Raw genomic sequence first — 20,519 nt, 5'->3', positions numbered from 1 at the left:
TATATTATAACATGATTTTTTGGCTGTATTTAACTCAATACAGTGTTGGTGTAGCACCTCTAGACGCTTGACAGAAATCTTGATCCTAAATTTAAAGAAAAATATCGCTTTTTTCGGCGATTCTTACATTTTTCCATTCATGATTGTACATAAATTGGTATAAGGAAATGAATATGACGTCTAAAAGTGCATTTCGGTCAATGAACAGCCGAGATTCAAGCACCTTGTCCGTTAGATACTGGAATATGGTAATTAGTTAGGTACTCCAACACTTTACTTTAGTCACACTCGTATTTTACACATGTAGGTCATAGATAGTGTTACGAACGAGACTTTGATAAGTCTGGACAAAATCAGCCCACTTCTGATGAATATTGCGGAGAACGTTACCATCAAAGCTAATATTACCGTCCCTAAACTATCTGTATCTAAGTTCCTGCTTGATGTCGATCTACCCGTAGAAGACTCGGCGTGCCTGACAATCTCTGAAATTCGTATCATTGGTAAGTTAAAATTTACTGATACATTCATCGCTTTTTTATGGCGAATTATACAGGCAATGAGATAAATCATACAATAAAACACTCTAGAAAAGATGATATTTTTTCTTGAAAAGGAAGTGAAAATATGATAAAATCACTTCCATCCCTCCGGACAAGTTCCTCAAGTACTACAATACGGAACAAATGACTAAAGATAGCCATACAATTGATATAAGTATAGGATCCAGTACATTGTTTGTTTAGGAAAAATACACATTTTGTTTAGGATCAAGTACACTTTTAGTTAAGGATCCAGTAAACTTTTTGTTAAGGATACAATACACATTTTGTTAAGGATACAATTCACTTTTTGTTAAGGATACAATACACTTTTTGTTCAGGATTCAATACACATTTTTTTGAATACAATACACTTTTTGTTTATAATCCAATACACTTTTTTTTAGGATACAATACACTTTTTTGTTTAGGATACAATTCACTTTGTTTAGGATACAATACACTTTTGTTTAGGATACAATACACGTATTGTTTAGGATACAATACCCTTTTTACACTAGTCAGAAAGCACGTGAAATCAGGAAAACAAGGATTGAGAGCCATAAAAAATAAACACATATACATTGTAGTTGACAATTCCATATATATTTTTTTTGCAAGTAACAATATCAATCACAAAACATAAAGGATCTTTAAGTCACAATGGTATGTAGACAGCTAGATGACACTTAAATTTAATTTTCTTTGAGACTGTATTTAGAGACTCCCTGTCATATGTGACCTTTTTCTGAAGATCCCTTGGAAAGTCACAAATGACAGTCTCGACTGTAGTTGACAATTGCAGGCTCGATTTTATTTAATTCTGTTAATGATAATAAAAAGTGCGACATCTTTCACGTCCCCACCCCCTAGCACTGACCTAAACGGTATTCAATCCTCAGTTCTACAAGTGTTGGAATCAATGATTCCAAAGGACCAATATCTTTTACCCGTAATGAGGAGATTAATCAGAAAATTATCACAAAAGATTTGATTTTTTTCCATAAGATTCCGTTATTCTCTATCCGCAAGAATAAGATTTATGAAAAAGTTCTTTATAATTTAAGTACGTGTACATAATATGTATCATAAGAAATTTAAATTCATCTTAAGACAGGCCATGTTTTTAATTTCGGTTAAACATAAAATTAAAGAGAATTAAAGACATGAATTACTAGCCATATTGAAATTTATCGTAAAATAAACAAAATACAAATACAAAAGAGAAGAGTGTTAGACGGGTCAGTTTGCAAAAGAGTTAATTTATGACATACGTACTTTTCTGTAATTGATTTTTATCGTCTATTTTACCAGACATTTTTTGTCTCATATATAAAAGAAATTGAAATAGAATGATTCGTCATGTATTTACAAAGTCTTGCTTAGTCAACAGTTAGCATTCATTCAATTTATATAATAATATATTATAATTCTTTTAAGACCAACGCAAAGGCATGCACTTTCAAATGTTTTAGCAGAGCATTTACATTTCATTTAGGTTCAGTCGGGCGGAATGTACTGTGTGTTCCACCAGATGTCAATTCTAAAGGCATCATGTATACACCAAATTATAATGCTACAAAGGGAAACGGCCAAAAGAATTATGTTTATGTTGATATTGGGATAGTGACAAACACAGGTATGTTTCCGTTAAATAAATCATTTCTCTTAACTCAGATGTTATGCGCATGCGCAGAAAAGGGTTAAATGTATTGTTCCAATGGATCATAGATAAGAGTATATCTGTTTTAGGAGCTAACGCGGATCTAAAATGGAGGAGGGGCTACGGGGTCATGACTCCCCCTCCTAGTAGGATTTGCATAGTAAATGCCGTCTGAGATTTGGACATCAGCCTACGCTTTTTCAGTAAACACTAAGGAAATCAGGAAAAATTGGACTCATGACCTCCTCTGCTAAAAATGCGACCCCTCTTGTACCCCTTCTAACCATACAATGGTTACAAGAATATAAGGGTTAATCTGGTTAGTTCATGAATAAGGGACTTTTCAAATCAGCTCCAAGTTTTCGTCAATATCAATCATTATTGTTTTATTTTAACTTATTTGTCCTAAATGATAATGAAAAAGTTCATGGTCCAAAGGCGAAAACAGGTAATGGCGCAAATCAGCCGCCATACACAACAGAACATTCGTGGTAGCAGAACATATTTTAGTGCATATAAATAAGCTACAGTGACCTCTAGTCTGGAGATTACTCCAAAAGATGAGCATACCATATTTTTGTTCTTATATGTACAATAAAATGCCAGATTTATGAAAATGTTCAATTTTTATGATTGAAGTCTTATTAGGAATTTATAAAAACATCAATTTTGTTTGTTTTTTTTTCTAAAGAAAATGAAATAAGGAAATATGAAAAAAATAAAAACAATTAAATATAATAAGAAAAGTAGGTAGGTAGGTAGGTAGGTAGGTAGGTAGGTAGGTAGGTAGGTAGGTAGGTAGGTAGGTAGGTAGGTAGGTAGTAGGTAGGTAGGTAAGGTAGGTAGGTAGGTAGGTAGGTAGGTAGGTAGGTAGGTAGGTAGGTAGGTAGGTAGGTAGGTAGGTAGGTAGGTAGGTAGGTAGGTAGGTAGGTAGGTAGGTAGGTAGGTAGGTAGGTAGGTAGGTAGGTAGGTAGGTAGGTAGGTAGGTAGGGTAGGTAGGTAGGTAGGTAGGTAGGTAGGTAGGTAGGTAGGTAGGTAGGTAGGTAGGTAGGTAGGTAGGTAGGTAGGTAGGTAGGTAGGTAGGTAGGTAGGTAGGTAGGTAGGTAGGTAGGTAGGTAGGTAGGTAGGTAGGTAGGTAGGTAGGTAGGTAGGTAGGTAGGTAGGTAGTAGTAGGTAGGTAGTAGGTAGGTAGGTAGGTAGGTAGGTAGGTAGGTAGGTAGGTAGGTAGGTAGGTAGGTAGGTAGGTAGGTAGGTAGGTAGGTAGGTAGGTAGGTAGGTAGGTAGGTAGGTAGGTAGGTAGGTAGGTAGGTAGGTAGGTAGGTAGGTAGGTAGGTAGGTAGGTAGGTAGGTAGGTAGGTAGGTAGGTAGGTAGGTAGGTAGGTAGGTAGGTAGGTAGGTAGGTAGGTAGGTAGGTAGGTTTAGGTAGGTAGGTAGGTAGGTAGGTAGGTAGGTAGGTAGGTAGGTAGGTAGGTAGGTAGGTAGGTAGGTAGGTAGGTAGGTAGGTAGGTAGGTAGGTAGGTAAAGAAATAAAGAAATAAAAAAAGAATACAAATCCGAAGTTAATGATGGATAAAATGAATTTTAGGATTGACCCATCGCCGAAAAACTTTTATGCCGGGTGATGATGACCTTGTCGTGGAATTTGACATCCAGATGGCAGATTGTGCGAGCAGTGACAACGGCAAAATCTATAAGCTTAGTATAGGGAACAAACTTGCTACCGTAATTTTCATTTACGATTTCGACATTCAAGTAGTGAGGGATGGTACCGAGAAACCGGATATCGATTTTATCGTAGGTGTTGGGGCTGCTTCAACCAGGTAATATCTAAGATATCTTAATAGAAATATGAAAATTTATATTTTTGTCGTTATTTCGTTCTTTTGTGTTGTCGCTTCTTCAACTGCGACAGAACGCAGTAACGACATGGCAGAAACCAGCCACCATAGTTATAACTATTGTAGTATAAAACTATTTGGATGGTTCATACATTCAAGTGAACGTTTATAATTTTAATTGACTGTATTCTTTTAAATTTTAACTGCTGATCTTTGAACGGATTATCATGCTTTCTTGGTGACAATTTAGCAATTTATCCTTCCTATAAGTAAATTCACTTATTTGTATTCAAAAGGAAGTCGTTTTTATAAAACAAAAACAATTTGCCCATTATCGGGTCAGGTAAAAATGATTATTTTTCTAAATTGAAAACAATTTTTTAGAACAACCTTTTAAATCATAAATAATCATAAATGATTAACCAATTCCTTAATGTCGTTTTTTTCAGCACCGAAATTATCCTTCAAGGAATTGTTTATCACAATGAATCTTCAACTGCAGAAGGCAAAAACACTAGTTTCTTCCTCTCACTTCCGGTTTACCAGCAGCTGGCTCCCAGCGATCTTACAATAACCAGTAACCAGACATGTAGCGGGGTTTCTTATTCCGACAATACTCCACTATTACATATAAACGTGAGCATGATTTCAAGAAATATGAAATTCTGATGATGCAAAAAATATACTGTTTACAAAGTTCCTTCTTTTACTTTAAAAATACATGCATGTACATATATCTATTGTGATGAAATCTTGCTAAAAACTTGAACCCCTTTAGAGTTTGCCTCCTGGCATTGAACAGCACTGTCATGTCATGACTCAAATAACTCTATGACCAAAGATCTCTGGGTTTTGAGACACACACCTCGGCCGCTAAGCCATATCGCCATTCCCTTTTTTGTTGTTGTGAATTTTTTAAAAAAGGCAGTATTTTCATCAAATTGTGATTAATATGGAGAGGTCATGTCTTGATATTTAAAAGAAACTGCACTTAAAAACTTAAAGATTGTCTATTTTTTTCTTTTATGCGTACTTTTTTTTATTTATTCCCTAACATTATTTTTGAGACAACCTTTTCAACCACTCTTTCAGTGTGATAACTTTTTCTTTACTGACGTATTGACGTTTGAAGCGAGAGTTTTGGTAAACAGTTCGGTCATTTTACCAACTGGATTTAGCGCATCTGATTCTGGGGCACAAGGTTGGGCTATTACCCAATATGTCAGTCGGTATACTACGTACGACGCAGAAGACTGGTTTCCTTACGTCATTTCCGGTGAAATTGAAGTAACGTACAGCGTAGAAGCAGGCATAGCCATGAGTAAGTACGCCAAAATATGATAATATGTATATGGTATTCGTGATTCAAATACTCAGAAAGCGGGTAACTTCATTATCAAATTCTATTTATAGCAAAAATTGACTATAAGTCATAAGTCTTTTTTAATGTTGGATAAAGTCGAGAAAAGTAATATTGGATTTCCTTTATATGTATGTGTAAAATGTACAAAATAAAATCGAACGAATGTGTTTTTTTTTCTTAGAACTGCCTATGGTTATTGTGTATTTATTTTACAGATGATATGATTGCATTTGGACTTAGCAATTCCGCAATTGTGACAGATTGCCAATTTTTAAGTACTATTGGAAACTCCGGGACAGCTTCGAATGCCAGACTAAACAATGCTGGGGGTAAGATAAATGTACTTAGTTTTAAAGCTGAACGTTTCCGGATGAGCGAAATATGATTTAAAATATCCAATAATAGAAGTTAAAATTATTATGTAGATATATTCGCAAATCATATATGTTATATAACGTTTCGAATTTTATCTGCAACTGGATTTACTGTTTCTGTTTCCATACATGTATGTTTATATTGCTAGAAATAGATGAATATGTGCTCTATTTTGTATATTTACTTCACTGTATAGTAATTCATTTGACTTCATAATGTCATTTTCTTGCTAAGATTATAGTTTTATTTCTTTATTGTTCATCTAACAATGTTAATCTTTTAAACACTTTCTAATGTTCATGAAAATAGAGGTACTCCGATAACCGGAAAATATGTTTTTTTCCCATGGGGAAAAGACATTTTTTAAATAGATATACAACATTTATAACAAAATCGTTAGTTATCGCAACATGTTTACCGGAGTGCGCCGCGAAGCTGTAACTGTACAATGGGTTAGTACTCCTGGATAAAAAACCGTATTTTTCACATTAAGTATAACATCTATTAGCATTACTTTGAATACGATTGTACATTTATTAAGGTCATTTTAATATAAGAGAGAAAATCAAATCGATTCAGTTTCTGAATTGATCAACCTTTAACAATATTTCCAGAACCGTATAACATTAAGCTTTTACTGTGATGGAGCCGGAAGTTATAATTCTTTACCATATTTATATAATCATTGTAGCCTGACCAAACTGTTCACTATAGGCTTTCATTAAGTTTTAAGTTCCCAAAATGGTAGTTTAACAAGTTCATTTTTAGAAATTCGGCAGGTTGTTGGTTGAAAAAATGTCCTTATTCTATGATGTGAACGTACTCGGCACGGACAGTGACGAATCATTCAAAATGCTTGCCTTTTTCTATTTAGCTTGGAGTCCAATTGCTCGGGAAAACAAATTTGCGCAAAATCGTTACTTGGTGGTATACCTAGGTACTGAGCATAAGTTCTCAATGATGGCAATACAGCAGAACGAGGGTCATACGGACACCGTCACGGAGGTGACATTGGAGTATACTTTCGATGCACTGTCCTGGTTCGGAATTGAAGTTGTAGGTGTTAAAATGTTTAATATATTTATGTTTACACACGAGCAACTAAGTAACGTATTTTCTAATATCTAAGTGCTGTAATTTTTAGCAGTTTGGAAACGTAAATTTTTATAACTTAATGATATAATTCTTAACAACTTAATAACGTAATATCCATCAACTTAGTTACATACCTTTTACAATGAAGTAACAAAATATATCTTTAAAACAATTATTTGCATATGAACACTTAAATCTTTATGTAACAATTTGTCAAATTTGGCTGAAATTCAACGATTTAAACAGCTCTTTTTCCAACTTCTTCATTCATTTTCATATACTTAAATGCTTAATAACGTAATATCCATCAACTTAGTTACATACCTTTTACAATGAAGTAACAAAATATATCTTTAAAACAATTATTTGCATATGAACACTTAAATCTTTATGTAACAATTTGTAAAATTTGGCTGAAATTCAACGATTTAAACAGCTCTTTTTCCAACTTCTTCATTCATTTTCATATACTTAAATGCTATAAAGTCATATCGTTACTTCTTGTTAAATAGCAAAATTTAGTGATATTATGTTATTATAGTGAAACAGTAATAGACAAGTTTAATGTCACATTCATGCTTTCAATATATTTTTGGTTTTCCTACAGGTATCTCTCGGTGTATCACCGTCTGATTTAGAAAATAAAACATTGACCGGAAGAATTGCACGTGGTGTTAGAATTAGTATAACAGACGACACGTCTAATGGCGTGTTTGCTGACGTAGGAGTCAAGTTTGAGTTTTATGGACAAAAGTTGACGTCAGATGTTACACAACAAGAAGCTTGCGATACTTTAACAGCTAGTCAAAAGCAGTCACCATCTGGTAAGTATGGTGATAGAAGCGTTACCATGGGAACACATTTTAAGTGTTCAATATACTTATTTTAAGCTTTTCGCGATTGATTCTTGTACGACTAACGAAATAATTGACAAAACAGGTAACAATACACGTCAGATTTTTTGTTAAAAGTGAATATTATACGTCTGTCTAAAATGAAAGGTATTTTAGCACAAGAAAGCTATTCATTGATGGATAACCTTTTTAAAAATATAAAGTATTTGAAATTTAGGTCTATATAACTTTTGTATTAGCCTGTGCCCTACTTTTTCGTCCAATGAAAACGCCCAATTTTGACGATTTAACGAACGGTTAAAAAGTTTATGCGAACATACTGCTGATTTAGACTTTTCCATTGAAAACACAACTTTGTGATGTTATCATATCAATTTATAAAACAAATGACAGTTTGAAATATATAGAAACTATTTATTTAATAACAAAAATGGCGGAAAGGTATTGTTGCAATTTTGTTTGCTAAATGGTTGACTTAGAATTACAATTACTGCTATTTTTTTTAAATGAAGGATAAAAATTCAAAGGTATATTTAATGGCTACTTTTATAAATAAGCAAATTGGGCAGATGCATTGCTGATTCTCTTCACGTTTTATTGAAATCATTTAAATCCAGTTATTTTTATATAATACCATTGAGGTAAAGTTACAACAACTTGAACTTTTCTATAGGGAAACGATAAATTGCTACCAGTATATAAAATCGTAAGTGGAATGCCAAATGTCTTGATTCGCGTAGTATATCTAGGCGGATTTTGCAAATTTATGAGAATAATATTTTTGAAAACAAAATATGATAAAAAAAAGAGTAAGGCATAAAACCAATTGCAGATGAACTGGCAATTGTTGTAACAAGACGTTGCAAATTTTAAAGTATTCCATAGAAGATTGTCTAAAGTTTGATTTGAATGTGTATTTTCAGGTTACCCTGCCTTCAAAACGCGAAGTTTTGTTGAGGATCCATTAACAGGAAATGCCTTTGTTTGTGATCGAAAGCTTGGCAGGTATTTAGTTTATACTAATATATTTTAGTTCGATTGTGCGTGAAGCTGTAAGCTTATTGAAACACTTTTGAATCCATTCCTTAAACCAACCAGAACAAAGCATTGATTGTAAAGTTTCTTGCTCAAGGAAACAAAGGCTTGTCCCTGACAGGCTTTGAAACCATGCGGCCGGCAATCTATGGATTTCCAGTCGGACGCGTGTCAGATAATGCATACATGTACATTGTTTTGTTAGATAGAAAAAAAATGTCTGCCTGTACTTTTAACTCAAAAATATAATGCACTATTGTTCAAAAATTGTTATACAATAAAGGTCAAATTTATGGATTATTAGGCCAACGCGTACAATGTTTTCTAAGATAGAATAAAATTGCTACCTGTACTTTTAACTCAAAGATATAATGTACTATTGTCATACATTGTTATACAATAAAGGTCAAAGCTTTAAAAAGCTCTGCTCCCTGGAAAGCGATAACAAATTCAAAACAGCAACCATTTCCAACTTGAAATATTAGTTATTTTGGTAAAACAATCAAAGCTGTTAACCTGTTTTTAAGCCTTATTTACGGTTTGAATCATTGCGGATTTGCTTTTTTTGTGTTTTGCAATTGTTTGTATTTCTTAAAAATAAATAAAATGAGAGACATTTCTGCTTTCAAATTAAGTACATGTAATGTTAATCATACCGTGATACTTACTAAACATAACGTAGATACGTTCGGCCATATTCGTAAATGCTCGTAGCAAATCTATTTTTGAAAAGCGTTCGGATGTCAAGACGTGGATGTTGCTCTTTGATACTAAGAAAAGAAAATAGAAGTACATTTTTTATGTGAAACGTAAAAGAACCCGCCTCAAAACGACAATCTTTAAATATCTAGTGGCTCTGTTTAAGTGACAAAAATATGGTGATTACAAGCCACCGTCCACGCCCCCTAGCACCGACACAGATGTCAACATGTAATAATGAAACTTATGTTTTTATTTGTTATTAAAGATGAAGCATCTTTTCGGACTTCTATGTAGACATTTCTGCGGATGTCTCTCAATTCAAAATTTTACCACGTTTCTTGTTTAAATGTTGAATTCTGCTAAAGCAGCCGGTGCTAAGGGGCATACTATAACTTGGACTTTCCAGTACCGTCCATAAACAGGCTTAATCAAACCGAGCCCTGCAACAATTTTAATTCCGTAATTTTGAGCGTTCTTTAGGGATTCCGTTGTTTTCTCTTTTGTATATGTATCTCATGCCTACTTTTTTATCATTTTTTTTTTTAAATTTCGATGTTAAAAAAAATTACAAGTTTTACAACCCGGTATCAGCTGGACAATGTATATGTTTAAGTGTTGTTTTTTTTTTCTTAGTAAAACAGATGACACTGAGTGCAAGTCGAGTGTTGATGGTACAACATGGTCCAGTAAGTATTGTAGAATAAGATATTAATATTATCTTACTTAACATTACACAAGATTTTCTTACAATTCACAAAGCCTTTAGCGGTTATTATACTAAACCATCATAGAGCACCGCTGATCTTTTTACAACATGGTCCAGTAAGTATTGCAGAATAAGATATTAATATTATCTTATTTTAACATTACTCAAAATTTTCTTACAATTCACAAAGCCTGTAGCGGTTGTCATACTAAACCATCATAGAGCACCGCTGATCTTTTTAACTCCCTCTGATGTTATGTGAAAGTATTGCTGTTATTTGACTCCCTCCGATAATACGTGAAGAAAACCGTTTAAATGGCCCCATGAATCAAATTTTCAAATATTGGACATTTACCGCTATAGTTGATTATAACGTCTATAATGAATTGATGTATGCATATTCAAATTAAAAAAATACAACAACAAGAAATACAATTATTAACTTTTTTATATGATGATAAATTCTTTTCTAGCATGTAAAAATGTTATTTATTTGAATGAACCAGGAAATAATCTACACCTTTTAAATAATGTTAATTAATTTTACGTTAATAATAATAAACAACAATTCACAATGGATTTTGCTCCAATTAATGATCAAATGTTAACATAAACATGTATATACTAACGGCCGTTTCCAATTTAGATTTTGATTTAAAACTAGGCCAAGTATCATGAATGTAATAATGCTATTTTGAATGTATTTCTTGCTGAAGAGTAGTCATTTTGTTTAGAATTCCTCTCAATATATATTTTTTCATTTACCAGGAATGGACAAAAGGGTGGCCTGCATGATAGGTTTCGAACACGCCACTACTCGACTGTACGCGTATGCTCAAAACAGGAGAACCATTATAATGAGTGAAGGGGCTGGCCCGTGGCGTAGTGTGCAATACGACATTTACGCGACAGACTTGGCCAAAACCACGTGGACAAACGCATTAGGCGTCCCGGAAATAATAAGTCTAGAGTTAGACAGAACAACACCACATAGCATGTACAGAATCATTACATGGGGAGGTATACACTTTTGTCTTATATCGTTTCCTACAAATAGATGCATTCACTGCAACACTTTCAATTTTATTCTGAATCTGACTTTCGATGTTGGTCCGCTGCTTTTCAACCTATATTCAATCTGACAATTTCAATTGTAATTACACTCATGTTTGTCCTTACAATGGAATAAGAATTTATTTGTTTCTGATGCATAATGGGCCTTTAAACCTACATGTATTTCTTCTTTTTTTCAGCAACAAAGTACGGCATGTATAAGAACAACGTACAGAAACTGACATGGGCTGACAGTGTATAATGATTTCAGTGTCACTGGTGTATTTATTATTGCAAAGCGATAAATGACGCTTTGTTGAAAGATCGAACAATTCTTGTACCAAATCAATTTTTTCTCTTCATAGAAATATTGACATTGTAGAAATATATTTTTTTGTTTAATTGCCGATCGAAATGTTTCGTTTATATTTGAATTGCATGATCGAACACTTTTTTATATAAAATACAGCGGAATGTGTACAAGCCATTTTAAATTGTACTACTAACATTCATGTGGCTTTTCTATAGTCCGGTAAATATACAAAGCTAATGCTTTGTCATTTTGGACTTGATTACTTAAAAAGGTAGTAACAACAGCAAAATGATTTTCTCTACTTTAGATTATTTGTGTTGCATTTCTGTAGCAATTATATTGTATCATGTTTTGTTAATGATCACATTTTATATTTGTTTACGAACAAATAGTTAATAAAGAAACTTTACGGACGGATGTCTATATATTAATGTTTTAAGTCTCAGGACTATGTTAATTTCCGTACATTATCTGTTTGGTAATAATAAAGAATTGTTTACAAGATAAATATGTATACCATTTATATGAGTCAAATTTCCGTCAACTTTTGTTATCTAAATTTTCAGTCTATTAGTGTTCTGCCCTTTTGTTGTTATACCTTTACGTCATTAAGGAATTCACTTTCTTATTTTAGATTTGTTGCAACCTTTAACATTAGTGTTTAATAAATGTTTTACTCTTGAATTTTAAAGTATTGTGTAGACCTTTGTAATATATTCAATGTTATCAGTTATTTAAACCAGTATTTCATTCAACGAAATTCACAATTTCATTCAGGACTGATCTAATTTTTTTGACGTCATATCGATTTTATCATTTGTGACGTCATTCTAGAAAAGGCAAGTATTTCAGACAAATGCGTTCTAACATTAAATTCAATTATTTATTTCTATGAAAATAATATCTACGTTCAAATTTTTTAGCAATCGTTTATAAATGTAGTAGGCAGTTAACCGAACCTTTCCGAATATTTTATAAACATATACATTATGATTTAAACAACGACCACTAAGGTCTGCTTTAAGTTGATTTTTTTGTTAATTAAGAACCGTATAAAACTGGATATGACTTATTATTACAAATGTTTGAAATGTTTTGAATTTTGGCAGTTCCATAACATGAGCGTAAATTATTATTTTTATTTGTTTTCAAAACTGTTTTTAAGACTTATAAATTCTACTTAGAAATAATTATAGGCAGCTAAATGCAATAGATAACTTCTGTCAGATATAACTCCTGACCAGGTCATTCATGTATCACTTTGATATCGACTACAGCATTGCATAACTATTGTAAGTTGCGTGGACTAATTTTCTGGAATGTCTTATGTCTTTAGTTGAATATATTTTTCTTCTTTGTCTGTCCTTGCAACGTCAGTTAGTCAATTTCCCTATATGAAAAAAAGCAGATTTAGAGCAAAATAACACAGGAAATTATATATTTTTCAAATAATACTTGTCTGTGATATAAATCGTTATCATCTGTTCTTTAGAGATAAATTAGTTTAAATGTAATTTTAACTGAATAAATTTATCCATAGTTACCAATCTTTCTTCTGTGTTATATTTTTACATCGGAAACAAATCTTTGTGTTTATTTAAGATCATCGGTAATTAATTATTAAAAAAAATTACAATGTTGAAAAGGAAAAAGGAAAGCAGCTGTAAATTGTTGCCATGTACTAGGTTCTAGTGATGCAATATTGTTTTGTACCGCTGACGGAAACATTTCGTACCAGATCATTGATTTCCACACTTTTAGTGCCGCTTAAAGCTGTATGCCTGAAGATCGATTCGCTGCCCTCAATCCTTGTTGATCTTGTTTATCATATTTTCAGGAAGAATAAAATATTTAAATAATGATTTACATGTTATATTCGACTGGTTTAGCAATATTTATCATCATATTTCCAACGGCTAACGCATTATGGGCTTTGCTTTTTTGCATATTTTGATCTCTTTTATATTTGGTAATTTAAGAAGATTTCTAGTGCCGTTTTTTGTTATATGTAAGTTATTTTGAAATTCATTGTAAAATTCACAATATTTTACATTAAAATACATTTTGAAAATTTAGCATGAATCTGGAGGCATGTTTCTTTATGTCGGTGCTAGGGGGCTTTGGAGCTGTTACACTTTGCATTCATCATCATTGACAAACTCAGTTTAACCGAGTCTGCAATTTTATGCCATTTTTTTAAGAAACTGCATTTTCTAGAAATACAGTCATCGTGTGTAGCATAAAATAAACAAACGAGAGCCATGATCAAGAAGGCAAAGACAACGGTCACTGGACGCAGCCCTCAACACAATCAAGCTAAAACAGCAGGGCACCCAGAAGAAGGCACCGAGCAAGACTTACACAAATATTAAATGTACCAGAAAGAAACACCATTTACTAAAATATTCACAATTATTGCAATATTCCAAGATACTGTGAGACTTCAAATATCAAACAATGCTCTCCTCAAGCTGAAAAAATGTCCTCTTAGATACGTTTTTACTGGATGGTTTCTTTTCTTGAATATACATTGGAAATGTTATGCCATACTTATAAATCAATTCAATTCAATTCAATTTAATTCTTTTATTCATTGAAAACACATTTTCATATGAATATAAACAGCTTACAAACCAACAAAAACTTCATCAAACATAGGTAATAAATAATTACAAGATTGACACAATTTTAACACTTATAACGAATAATGCTTCATGTAACTGTTGTTATACCATTGTAAAATAGAAAATAACAAAAATTAGAGAATGACTTGTTACCAAAAAAGATCTCATTTAACAACCACTAAAAGGATTTTCTTTCCAAGTAAAGCTAATTTTGCTAATTCACCATCAACATGATCTTTACTGTTCATTAGTTGATTCAACTTCAAGGCATTTGCGTGACAATAATAACATTTTTGGTCTGATTTCTTTAAAAGTACAATTTTTTTTATCAATATATAACGTCAAACACTTTACCGAGATATGTGCCTATGATAATTCCGTAAATTAAAAGTCAATAAGTTGACAGATTTCGTGACTACCTAGAAAGAGAAGTTCACGTTCACACTTTTGTGACAATCTTTGCAGCAATATTGAATTTATCTTCCATTATAATTTTAAGATCGTCTTCAAAATTAGAAAATTATACAGATATTGCTGAATGATTTGCAAATGTATGCATATATATGTTGCGGTATCGGGCCAAGGTAACAAAACCTTTTCTAGGAATGTACAAAAAAAATCATTTAGATAAAGAAAAAAATCCAGTACATTTTAACTAAATAGTGTATATTAAAATTGATCACAAACTTTATTTTCCTCTTAATAGTGCATTTAACACCAAGAATGCTTTCATTTTTATTTGTCAAAACCTTTATATCTTTTGTATCTTATCACAGTTTCCAAATGATTACTCATTAGCCAGAAAGATGAACAATCTGCCTCTTCTTTTGCTTTTTGACAATATGTATAATTATAGTGATTAAGTATTTTGTATTGAAGTAAAAATACTACTTTGTTTACAAATTGATACCTTGACATCACATTACTGCACGTTCAACGCTACTTTCTGCAGTTGTTTCACATCTTAAATGCTGCAAAATTCATGATCACATAATGAAACACAATCAAAATATTATTGTTCACATAATAATTATCTGACCTTTCTAAAAATCTGTCAATTATTGATTTTTGAGGCATAATATGACTTTTAACCTCAAGTTGAAAAATGACACTATACAATAATCTCAATACATCCTCTTGGAGACGACGTAGAAAAACTTATTGTCGGATTTCAAATTTAAATAAAATGACACACAATGTATGGATGCACTATCTAAAAGCTTAACAGTATATTTATGTTATAGCACTCTTATTTTATCTAATAACTTTAGGAAAGGCAATGCTCTACAATGTATCTTAAGTGTGGCTAGAAAATATTGAAGACACACTGAACTGTAAGAAGAAATCAAAATTTCCAGTAACCCTATGAACAATGGCGAAATAAAAGCATGTTCACTACTCTTTACATTTGATAGTTTGGTGGTAATTTAGAGTAAAGGTTTTGTTCATTTCCAAGGTATTCAACATCTGACATGAGTGGCGGCGTGGGCAAGAGGTTAATGCGTTGGACTTGTAATCTAACGATTGTTGGTCGCGTGGGTTCAAAAACATCAGGGTCAACCATTGTTTCCGATAGTACTGGCTAGTTTCAGGAACGGATTCGAGAGTGTTTCAATAAGCTTATAGCTTCAAACACAATCGAACCTAGATAAATTAATATAAACTAACATCTGTCAATCAAATGACGCGAAAAAAGTACTTGCAATTGAAAAGTGTTGGATTCAAATACTCGTACATTTAAGTTCTTTGTTTTGTTTGAAAGTCCTTCACCCTTTACCTCATATATACGTGATTTGATGGCTTTTCGACACCCCCTTTTTTTGGGCCTCAAACAGTGACAATAGGTCCAAAACACTGTTTTTCGGATGAGAAACGTTGATTGAAAAAAGGGACCACTTTTTCGGCGCCCCCATCAAAAAGGTACATCAGGGGGTTGCCCGAAGGGCAATTTGTTTCGGGAATTTGAAGGGGGCCTCATCGCCAAAAAGTTTTTGGACATTTGGACATGTGACAGGCTATAAATGGTCTGAGGTCGATCGTAAGGTAACGTGTAACCAGAGCTGAAAATCCTATTACTCTATCTCAATCCATTGAGAAGTTGCAGCACTTTGAAATCAAAATAGTGATTTTTAACAATATTGCAACTTTCAATGTTGCTTCAGGATCGTAGATCTGTAGAGTGAACAGACGTGTTCTATCTTAATTACATTGTTCTTGTGCAATTGCGTAATCAGAAACCTTTTATAAAACTGATCATGTTTGTCTCTTCTGAAATATTTCATAGTATATGTATATTTAATGTCATAATGCGATTTAATCACCCAAAATCGTGAAAATTTAATCTAGTTTTGAGACTCCATGATTGCATTTTTTTTGACATTGACAATTTTCTTTCGAGGTGAAGAAAGAGTGTGTCCCATCAAACAGCAAAGCATTAAAAAAGCAGCCACTCCCTGTTGAAGAAGTCCATGACAGAAAATTGTATTTGATATAACATGTATGCGTAGCAAATGTTTTATATTTTCCGTAAAATTTAATCTCGTAAATACTAAAAGTATCTTTTTATTCGAAGTTGATCAATATAATTATTTGTTTTCTCTTCATATGATTATTGAATTGTATTTTTTTTTCACTATCACCTGCCACAATGAAATTCATATCATTATTATAGTGTTTTTTTATTCGCAAATCATGACAAATGCATGACTTTGTATTTTTAAAAGACGGTGTACGTATGCCTGTGGGAGTGCAAGTGTGCAAGCGTGTTTGCTTTACCAAGTTAATCTGCCTCAAATTGGTAGTTTTTACCAACAGTCAACGAGCTAACCCTCTTCCAAATGTAAAGGTTATGAATTTTTCATCTATTTGTTAATTCATTATTTCTTTATTTTTCAGATCAGGCGAGTGCAAGTTCAAAATAAGTAGAGTATCTTTTATTCTTTATACATTGTACATGTATGTAGTTATAAGGAAAACTAAAAGTTTTAATTGTAAGGTCATAACTCTTAAAAAAGAGTTGTCTTTGATTATTTTTAATTTTTTAATATTTGTTAAATTGTATAAAATTTCTACATTTATACGTTGTTAAGTTGAACTGGTACTGTACTTGCTAGCATCAAGTACTTTTTGTCAAAGTTTAATGCGTACATATGATAAGTACCCTTTTAACCTTTAAAATGTTGTAACCTGCTAATGAAAGTGTGATTTTTATTACCTTTTATAGTTTTTTTATCATCTCCCAGTAGGTCTAAGATCCATGTGGCAAAACATATATGAAACAAATATGGCGACAATCCAAGGTTATAAAAGTACAAAACTTTCCCTTTGGTAATATACGTTACAGAATAGGCCTAATATTTTTAACATGGTCACTTGCCATAACCAAAATGTTACCCTTAGATACATTTCTTTCATAAATCACTTACTCCCAGCTTTTCTTTGTACACACATAAAGTTATATCATTCGTTTATTTTTTAAATTCACTAAAAATGAATATTTTTTCTCGTATTTGTGCGATAGTACTTTAAGTATGTCCATCTGTTAAAACATGATGATGAAACTTGAATTATATATTTTCATACTTTTCAATATTGTATTACTATAATTAATCTAACTGTCAATTATGTGTGACGAAAAACAAAACGTTCCAAAACAGCTTGATATTCATCTTCTGACTTGTCACAACAAATATATCTTTATTTATGTATATTTATAGTATTAATCCATCAGCCATTTTCAAAACTAAGCCCGTAGGAGTATTTATTTGTTTCAACTACTACCCTTTTAAGACAAATCATAATTACACCTTCCGAAACTATGTGATTCATTGTACATGTATATGTATATACAAGTTCATAATATGCCCTATGTCACATATGTAGTAATAATGTTTTCTCTTCTTTTCTTGTTTTAGAAAGTTTTCAATTAAGGAAAAGCTGTTAAAAGTGTTAATCAACCGAAAGAGCAAGGAAGGGACCTTCCTTAACAAAAGAATTCAAAATATGGTAAAAATGTTTAAAGGTTAAAAGGTTACTTATCATATATCCACAATAACCTTTGGGAAAAAAGGACAACACTTGATGCTAGTACGGTACCAGTTCGATAAAACAACGTACAAATGTAGCAATCGTATACAATTTAACAAATATTAAAAAGATATGAATAAACAAAGACATCCCTTTTTAAGAGTTAAGACCATACGCTTACCTTATAACTACGTGCATGTATTAATCGAAAAAATACTCTACTTATTCTAAATTTGCAGTAGTCTGATTGGAAAAAAATAAAAATTTCAATTGATTAACAAACTAATGAAAAAATCAAAACCTTAATTTCGGAAAAGGGTTGCTCGTTGACTTTAGGTAAAAGCTACCAATTTAAGTTGTATAACTTGGTCAAGCCACAAACACAACTACACACTTGCACACCCGCAGGCAAACGCACAAAATATTCACACTTTATTTAAATATGGAAGCATACAATTATCATGATTTGCTGAATGAAGAACACAAATGATAATGATAAAAATATGGTGTATGATAAGGATAAAAGTTACATTTCAATAATCATATAAAAAGAAAACAAATAATTAACTTATACATTACATCTAAATAGATACATTTTTTTGTTTTGGAAAGTTAATTTTTTTGTGAAATATAAAACATTTTTTGTTATATTAAATACAATAGTCTGTCATGGGTATCTTTACTTTCCTGCGCACCGGTCGAATGTTCCACTATCGTTATTTGTCTGAAGTAACGCGAGTGTATTCAGTGAGCTGCGAAGGGAGCGTAGGGTATCTTCAACGGTTGAGTGTCAAGATTTTATTGTTTCGCTATTTGATGGTGGAGACCGTTGATTAACCTCGTATGAAAATTGTCAAATGTCAAAACAACTGTTAATGCAGTCATGGAGTCGCAGAACTAGATTAAATTTTCATGATTTTGGATTATTGAATCGAATTGTGCTATTATAAACAGAACAGAACAGAATTTTAATTAACGTATACAATACACGTATCTTGTTAATACAATATCAAATAAAATACATACAGTGATAATGATAAGCACGTGATAAGCAAACACATGTTTTCAAAGTTTCACAGAGAATGAACAAATTATCATAATTGAAATAACTACAAAGTTCGTGTTGAAAGAACTAGCACGTTATGGCAATCGAATGTGGTGATTACGTATATTTCAATTTAACATAAATATAACATATGTAAGAGCATTACATCGTTACAAACATGTCAAGATGATACTCACTTAAGGGAAACAAGTTAGAACCTTGATGCATATACGCTTTCAAATAATAATGTACACTGTATATCTTATAGTCTAGTAAACGCTTTTTTTCAAACATTTATTAAATTCTTTGTATTAAATCATTTCTAATAATGCAAAACATAGTCAAATTACTTGAAAGACAATGAAACAATTTGAGCTACTTTCACAATCTGCTCCCTTGGTGAAATAATTTCATTTGATTGGGAATAGTAAGCTCAATACAAAGGAAGACTATATTCCTTTGTCCTTTAACAACATCTTTACAATTAATATAATAAATGTTTGTGTCTGAATTGTTAAAATATTGTGTAGGCTTTTAAGCTCAATGTAATATGTTGTTGAGAATCTCATTTAAAGAAATTCATATTTTTTAATTTCTGTGACATGATCCAGATTTGATGACTTAAACATTCATACACTTTTTACAGACACTCAACTATCTGTTCATTCATTCATTCATTCATTCATTCATTCATTCATTCATTCATTCATTCATTCATTCATTCATTCATTCATTCATTCATTCATTCATTCATTCATTCATTCATTCATTCATTCATTCATTCATTCATTCATTCATTCATTCATTCATTCATTCATTCATTCATTCATTCATTCATTCATTTGGAGGATACATTAATACTTTGTAATTGAGAGACGCAATTATATTATTTATTAAATTTCACACTTACCAGCTAATGCGTATAAATTTGTATCTGTACCAGTTTCCATGAAATATTTATAATTTTACTGTCAAACGAAAGGATAAATGTTTAATAATGGAAGAAAAAACAGGAGTGTTAGAAAATCTGAATGATGTTCCATTTAGTTTTGAATTTATTTTCTTCAGAATCAACCTAATTTTTCTATTGCAATTAACCTAAACTTTCGCCTAATTTTATAAAATGCACTTAAATTGATACAGGAAACATGCGTTACTTTGAAACTCATCATCAAAAGAAGATGCTATAGATCAAAATGCATTATAATGACGACAAAAGGTATAAATGAACCCTAAATGAGATAAAAAACATTAAATATTTAAATGCATTAGATTATTAAAGTGA

The 20,519-nt window shown here is 31.9% G+C and overlaps 1 protein-coding gene across 1 annotated transcript in view; it reads left to right on the top strand.

Annotated features, from left to right (window-relative positions):
• The window catches only part of LOC132748179 (uncharacterized), a 59,826-nt gene extending 46,740 nt beyond the window's left edge, over positions 1–13,086 (top strand). The window contains exons 22-33 of the mRNA XM_060737737.1: positions 308–503; positions 2,041–2,181; positions 3,791–4,025; positions 4,493–4,679; positions 5,136–5,364; positions 5,622–5,735; positions 6,656–6,837; positions 7,484–7,700; positions 8,654–8,735; positions 10,101–10,153; positions 10,942–11,193; positions 11,427–13,086. Of these exons, the coding sequence (XP_060593720.1) occupies positions 308–503; positions 2,041–2,181; positions 3,791–4,025; positions 4,493–4,679; positions 5,136–5,364; positions 5,622–5,735; positions 6,656–6,837; positions 7,484–7,700; positions 8,654–8,735; positions 10,101–10,153; positions 10,942–11,193; positions 11,427–11,488 (1,950 nt within the window). The 3' untranslated portion in view covers positions 11,489–13,086. The remainder of the gene's footprint in view (positions 1–307; positions 504–2,040; positions 2,182–3,790; positions 4,026–4,492; positions 4,680–5,135; positions 5,365–5,621; positions 5,736–6,655; positions 6,838–7,483; positions 7,701–8,653; positions 8,736–10,100; positions 10,154–10,941; positions 11,194–11,426) is intronic.
• The last annotated feature ends 7,433 nt before the right edge of the window (positions 13,087–20,519 follow it).

The sequence above is a fragment of the Ruditapes philippinarum genome, unplaced genomic scaffold (genome assembly GCF_026571515.1).
Source record: "Ruditapes philippinarum isolate M1 unplaced genomic scaffold, ASM2657151v2 ctg3175_1_1_1_1, whole genome shotgun sequence".
In the NCBI taxonomy this organism is placed as follows: Eukaryota; Metazoa; Mollusca; class Bivalvia; order Venerida; family Veneridae; genus Ruditapes; species Ruditapes philippinarum.
Note: the sequence above shows the minus strand (reverse complement) of the source record. Positions and strands in the feature narration are given on the sequence as shown.